This window comes from Hylaeus volcanicus, chromosome 9 (genome assembly GCF_026283585.1).
Source record: "Hylaeus volcanicus isolate JK05 chromosome 9, UHH_iyHylVolc1.0_haploid, whole genome shotgun sequence".
In the NCBI taxonomy this organism is placed as follows: Eukaryota; Metazoa; Arthropoda; class Insecta; order Hymenoptera; family Colletidae; genus Hylaeus; species Hylaeus volcanicus.
The window spans coordinates 2,871,341-2,878,601 of record NC_071984.1 but is presented as its reverse complement, the minus strand read 5'-3'; the positions used below and the strand labels follow the sequence as shown (position 1 = coordinate 2,878,601).

At 40.6% G+C, this 7,261-nt stretch overlaps 1 protein-coding gene across 1 annotated transcript in view; it reads left to right on the top strand.

Annotated features, from left to right (window-relative positions):
• The window catches only part of LOC128881961 (phosphatidylinositol-binding clathrin assembly protein LAP), a 23,114-nt gene that overhangs the window by 4,819 nt on the left and 11,034 nt on the right, over positions 1-7,261 (top strand). The window contains exon 2 of the mRNA XM_054133435.1: positions 6,504-6,646. Coding sequence (XP_053989410.1) covers positions 6,504-6,646 — 143 coding nt within the window. The remainder of the gene's footprint in view (positions 1-6,503; positions 6,647-7,261) is intronic.

The following is a 7,261-nucleotide window of genomic DNA, read 5'->3' as shown; positions in this document are numbered from 1 at the left end:
ACTCTATATATACAGGGTGTCCCAAAAACGTTGTAACACCTTGAAAGAGGTGGTTCGGGAGGTGATTTGAAACAACTTTTTCCTTAGCGAAAATCTTGTCCGAGGCTTCGTTCAGGAGATATTAACAAAAAACTCCGGACCAATTAGAGCGCACGTATACCGTTGGAGCGCTCGCGGTAGCGTATGAGCGCGGCCGCCTAGCTCGTAGCCACGCCCACTGCTGGCGCTCCACCGGCATACGCGCGCTCTGATTGGTCAGTGTTTTCAGTTAATATCTCCTGAACGAAGCCTCGGACAAGATTTTCGCTAAGGAAAAAGTTGTTTTAAATCACCTCCCGAATCACCTCTTTCAAAGATTCTAATCTCCGATATTTTTGGGACACCCTGTAGATGCGATTTTTACACCATGGTGATTTTCGTGACACAAGCTTGCTAGAAATTCGTGATTTTGATTTCGTCTGAATATTTTGTCGATGTATCGGTACGCTTGATGACCTCGCGATGCTTTCGATTCTCGAGACGGATGATGGCTTGTCGCTTTAAAATTAGATCCGTGTGCGGACTGCGCGTCCACCGTCGGTGAGATTTGACGCGGCCGACCGTCTCAACGTCCGCTCGACTTTTTGTTGTTGTTGTTTTTATCGACGATCGCGGAGGATGGGGGACCGGCGTCAACGGTTTTCGTTACCAAGTGAAACCCAGGCCTTGGACACTCGCGAAACGACATTATCTCGAATATTATTTCGACTATTGTTTCGATATTGTGTTTCGAATATTATTTGCATTAACGCTGTTTGGAGTGTCACTTTATGTTATCATTTCGTAATTATTTCGTAATTATTTTCATACCTTCTGATCTCTTTTGAAACAATATTATTCGAGATATTATTTCCAAACGTTATTTTATTTCATGATTATTACAAGCAATTACGCAAACAATTGTTGAAAACTATACTATATGAGTATAAATTGCGATCCTTTACGTCCGCCATATTGGATTTGCTATCCGCAATTCCATAAATCCGCCCACAGAATTGAATTCACCACCCCCTGAGTATCTTTATCGTTCTAACTTGTAGGTTTCATCTAGAACCTATTTATAATTTCTGTAGTTGACTTTTGTTTGGATTAATACAGTTGGGAAAGAACCATTTTAAATATAACGAAAATGGCCTCGTTCGTACGTATAACCTCACTTTTATCGAAACCCCGAAGATATAACAAGTTCCTATCGTAAGTTTTCGGAACAAGTAGAGCTAAGTTCGCTTCGCGCAATCTAGATGGAAAAGCATCGAATTAATTTAACATAAACCCCTTGCACTTATCTCGATCGATAAGTTGTTCTCGTCGATAACCAGAGTCCCGTTACGAATACTTTTCGGCCAGAAAAAGTTGTTTCTGTCCATTCCGGAGACAACCTTCGGACGTTCAACGACACGTTTATAGATTCATTCATTATCGACCGGTGTTTACGTAACGCGGTGCATTTAATATGCGAACGCACCGCGCGAAAAGCGGCTGCGATTATCTATTCCAAGACTCATTGAATTGTGAAACTCTCGCGCATAATTACACCGGGCATTGTACGAGGAATCGCATCGAGGATTTTTACAATGTCCAGTTCCGACGATACGAGGAGTACACGGTCGATCGTGCGCTTCTCTCGCCGTTCTTCGCACGCATTCTCTTTTTTTTTCTTTATTCGATGGTAATCGGTGTCCTTGGAGCCATTCCATTTCGGATTCCGTGGAATTAACTCCGATGGAGGTTGAGCGTTTGAGCCATCGCCATATTCTTCGCTTTTATCGCGGCCGTTGCGTTTCGAATAGCAAGGGAAAGTTCTTCTTTACCGACAGAAAAGTTACCGACGGAAAATAACGTTTCTTTAGAAATTTAATTTTGGCAATTTAATTTAGTTTCGGGCAACGATGTATTTTCTGCTTTAATTTTGCTATCGCAATTACAGTATCGACTCGAAATATGCAACTCGCTGTCCCTAACTTTTTCTTTCGAGTCTCCTGCCGAGCGAGAGATCCGAAAACGAACTCTTGTTTGTCATGAGTTTTGACCAAGCAAATGAAAAGTAATATTTATAGATGATTTCAGATCTTGACTAAAATTGATGATGGGCACCTTTGGGAATTCTCAAAGAAATCCATCTTTCATTTTTTTTAAATTAAGTTTTCACTTTAGAGAAAAACTTTCTATATGTTTTCTCGTAGGGTTCCATAAGATCTACCACGAAAAAATGTTTCAATCCAAATTATTCGTCATTAAGAGAGCTACGAACTTTTGAAAATTAGGCTAATTTTTACATACTCTTCCATCGAAACGAATAAAAAAAATACATTCTGTCGATAGTATGATATTTTTTTATATCTCAGTATTTTTAAGTTTATATTATATTTGTACCTTTTTGTATCTTATCAATATAAATAAATAACGTTCCAATATTTTTTCATCACGTTTTACTGTCGACTATTGTTTGCCATGATCCGTCGTTCGTTTCAGTATCGTCTTACCAAAACACGTTATCGGTGACGCCCCCATCGAGCCTGGAATACGGAGAAACATCTCTTGCACACCCCTTCAACTTTCAGATAATTTTCGATAACGATTGCGTTCTTGTACATACGTTTCACAATTACGCCTATTATAATATTTAACGCTCGCTGATTCGCTACGTTTCGTTTCTTTTTCCTTCGCTAATACCGAAAGCGCTCCATTTATGTTTATAACGCGCAAACATGGAAATGTTACGAACACGTTGTTTGTTACCGGTTATTTATAAAGCTGTGGATAAACAAAGGTGTGCAAGTTTTGGCTCGGTCGATAATATCGTCCGAGGAAAAAACTAGAAAACTATTTTGCGAATTCAGGAGGTTCTTCCGCGAGTGGTCTTTCCTTGAAAGCTGACATTTTCAGATTTTTTGGGAAGAAAATAATCACGGGTAGCGTTTTCGTCTATACAGGGTGTCCCAAAAATGTTGTAACACATTGAAAGAGGTAGTTCGGGAGGTGATTTGAAACAACTTTTTCGTGAGGCTTCGTTAAGGAGATATTAACAGAAAACCCCAACCAGTCAGAGCGCTCCAACGGTATACTCGTGCTCTGATTGGTAGACGTTTTCTCTTAATATCTCCTCAACGAAACCTCGGACAACATTTTCGCTAAGGAAAAAGTTGTTTCAAATCACTTCTACTCTGTGTATACAGGGTGTCCCAAAAATGTTGTAACACATTGTTTGGGGTGGTTCGGGAGGTGATTTGAAACAACTTGTTCCTTAGCGAAAATGTTGTCCGAGGCTTCGTTAAGGAGATATTAACGAAAAACTCCGGACCAATCAGAGCGTTCCAACGGTATACTCGTGCTCTGATTGGTAGATGTTTTCTCTTAATATCTCCTGACCGAAGCTGCGGACAAGATTTTCGCTAAGGAAAAAGTTGTTTCAAATCACTTCTACTCTGTGTATACAGGGTGTCCCAAAAATGTTGTAACACATTGTTTGGGGTGGTTCGGGAGGTGATTTGAAACAACTTTTTCCTTAGCGAAATTGTTATACGAGCCTTCGTTAAGGAGATATTAACGAAAAACCCCAACCAATCAGAGCGCTCCAACGGTATACTCGTGCTCTGATTGGTCCGGAGTTTTTCGTTAATATCTCCTCAACGAAACCTCGGACAACATTTTCGCTAAGGAAAAAGTTGTTTCAAATCACTTCTACTCTGTGTATACAGGGTGTCCCAAAAATGTTGTAACACATTGTATGGGGTGGTTCGGGAGGTGATTTGAAACAACTTTTTCCTTAACGAAAATGTTGTCCGAGGCTTCGTTAAGGAGATATTAACGAAAAACACCGGACCAATCAGAGCGCTCCAACGGTATACTCGCGCTCTGATTGGTGGACGTTTTCTCTTAATATCTCCTGACCGAAGCTTCGGACAACATTTTCGTTAAGGAAAAAGTTGTTTCAAATCACCTCCCGAACCACTCCATACAATGTGTTACAACATTTTTGGGACACCCTGTATAGCACTTGTAAATAAATAATTCCTCGTTGTAAAATTTAAGTGTAGGATTTGAATGTGAACCAGGTCCCGCGAAATGTCACGCCGGCCCTGTTCGTCGCGTAATTCCAACCTGAAATACAGCGTGCGTACATAGGTGATTTCCGTGTGCACGTGTCTACTTATTTTCGGAGAAGAAAGTGTACCAAGCAAGCGCAATTTGCCAAAACGGTCTGAGCGCACGCGCGCACTCGACCTTGTCGCGCTTCCTCTTCTAATAATGCACTCTCAAACACGAACAAACCTTCGCCTCTCGCGTTGCATCCCATTCAACAGCGGTGTATTTACGATGACTAACCGAAAATATTCAGACTGCCCCACCGCGGATTGACAACTCTCGAATCGGTGCCCTTCGAACGACGCTTATTTAGATTATACATTATAGAACCAACACTAGCCACGTTAAATTGAATAATATTTGTCATTTTTTCAACGTTGATATCGACCTTGTCGAGTAGTACATTAAAAAGTTGTTATTCCGAACGATAAATTAAGAGACTAGCAGTCGGTAAACCGTTAAGGTAGTTTGGTGGATGTATCTCGTAGTACCTCGTCCCCTGTACTCGACGCAATAAAAGGTTAAATACGAAGACTACTGGTAGGGTGCAGCAACGGTCCAGTGATCGAGGCGCTCGCCTCGCAACACGGAGGTCTCGGGTTCGAATCCTCTCAGCCTGTAACTTTCGATCAGATTACAGTATTGTTATTTGTTTCCGTTATTTATAACGAAATTGACATCCCGTTAGTTCGAATATAATAAAAACAAGTGGTAACAATGGTATTTTCTAGCCAAGCATATATTCTCCGAGATATATTTCTATTTGCTTATTTCTCTTAGCTCCCTCGCTTTGGTTCTTGGAGACCAGGTGTTGCAGAGAATCAATTTCCACTTCTAGGAAAGATATTTCCGTTAGAGTAAATCTTTGATCTCATCAAAGGAAGGCAAGGTTTCGTCACGAGTGTAATAGAGAGTTTTGAAAGATCGATGGAAATTTTACGAGTCCGCTGTCGATAAAAACAGCAACTGGTTTCTTCGTCGACGAGATTCCGATCGATTTGCATTTGCGATCGACGCACGTTGAGGCAGAGTCAGTCGGTTGCCACTTTGCTCTTTCAATTAGCGGTCTATTACACGGTTTTCCATGTCCATCAAAGACGATTGTCGATAGAGTCGCCCGGGGAAAAAACAATAGAGATTAAACGGTTCTGTTTGGTCGTGCGATATATTATCTCGTGTCAGTCAATGTCGCGTTTCGCTGGCGAGGAAAGGGCAACCGATAAAGCTCTTGGACCAGATGCGAATTGTGTTTGCTTGTTTGCTGTTTATTGGGATCGAGCTGGGACCGATAACTCGTAACCTTCCTTTAATTGGCGTTGCGAGAATGAGAAACAATGTACTCTAGGACTCGATTCGTGGCGGAAGATAAAGCTCTAGATGAAGTTCGGCTTTAAGAAAAAGCTGTCGAGAACGACGCTTTTGAAAAAGAATTTTTCGGTACCGCGTTGATAAAATTGTTGTTGTAAACTATGACCTTTCGGCGTGTACGATAAATCTGTCAAAATATCGAGAATGAAAGAGGAATTTTATTTTCACACGTTGAAAGTGTGAGTGAAATGAGTGAAATAAATTTAAAAAAAGAAAATAAAAAATGTACAGACTTGGCGCACACGCAAGAGTTGGAGAGATTGAAAATCAAGTGACAGGATGTCTCACGACTAACTGATCGTGAACCACCACCTACTGCAACATATTTATTGATTTCCCGCGACAGGACATTTTTATTTCTCCGAAAGCCCCTTTATTGGTTTGCGACGTACCAAGAACCAATTGTAACGGAACATTCTTTTGCTACTACAGTAAAGTCTCCTTAAATACATAAATTTCTCTACGATAAATACAGAAATATCTACCATAAATGCACAAGTATCTCTACCATAAATGCACATATATATCTACCATAAATGCACAAATATCTCTACCATAAATGCACATAGATATCTACCATAAATGCACAAGTATCTCTACCATAAATGCACATATATATCTACCATAAATGCACAAATATCTCTACCATAAATGCACATAGATATCTACCATAAATGCACAAGTATCTCTACCATAAATGCACAAGTATCTCTACCATAAATGCACAAACATCTCATATCAGCATTTTTCACCATATAACGGGACATGTATTTCGGCTGTTCGAAAATAAAAAGATTTTCAATCATAAAATAGTGAATTGGTTATTTATAGTACTCGTACCACGATATTCTCGTATGAATACGGTCGAGATAAATTCGTACGTCGAGAATAAAGTTTGCAATTATTCCGAAACGGGTTAATTTTGGCCGGGTCTTTGAAAGCCGTCGACGAGATGACGTAACGGAAACATCGCGGTGGAACTAATGGAAAACTTGTTTCTCTCGTTTCAGATTTAATCCACTGCACGAACGAGCCGAATGTGTCGATACCGCAGCTAGCGAACCTGCTGATAGAACGGTCGCAGAGCACAAATTGGACGGTGGTTTTCAAAGCTCTGATCACGGTGCACCACATGCTCTGTTACGGGAACGAGGTAAAGATATCGTTTCGTTCTCTCTTGGATAGTTCGGTGTGTTGTGTGGATCTGCGATGCAGAACAGGACTCAGGAGCGACGAGGGCTCCGTCGATAAGTGGCCTCCTTAGACCCAATCAGACCGAGAGAGAGAGAGAGCTCTCTTTAGTCTTTAGTCTCTTTAGCATTTTCCCTTTGCCTTCGCAACGAGTCCGTTGCGTTGGAAATGATAGGATAGACCGAGGATTGATTCGGTTAGAAATATATGACGAACGAGAGACACGGTGGGTTTTGCGCTTGCAGGTTAATTGGCCTTTCCATTAAGGCGATCTCGGGTTCGCTTTGTTGCGCGATCCGTTGTCTACTGAAAGAATACGGAAGTCTCCGAAGAATATGGAACGTTTATTCGATAGTGAAAATTATATTGATTCTATCGAGTTTATAGAAATCGAGCCGACGCAAATCAATTATAATATGTACATGATCAATGATTGCTGATCGATGATGATGATTGGTGATAAATGATTAGCGATTGTTAAATAATATGATTCGGGAACAATCACTGATGATTGATAATCAACAATTGATTGATAATTATTAATGATTAGTAATCATTGATGATGATGATGATGATG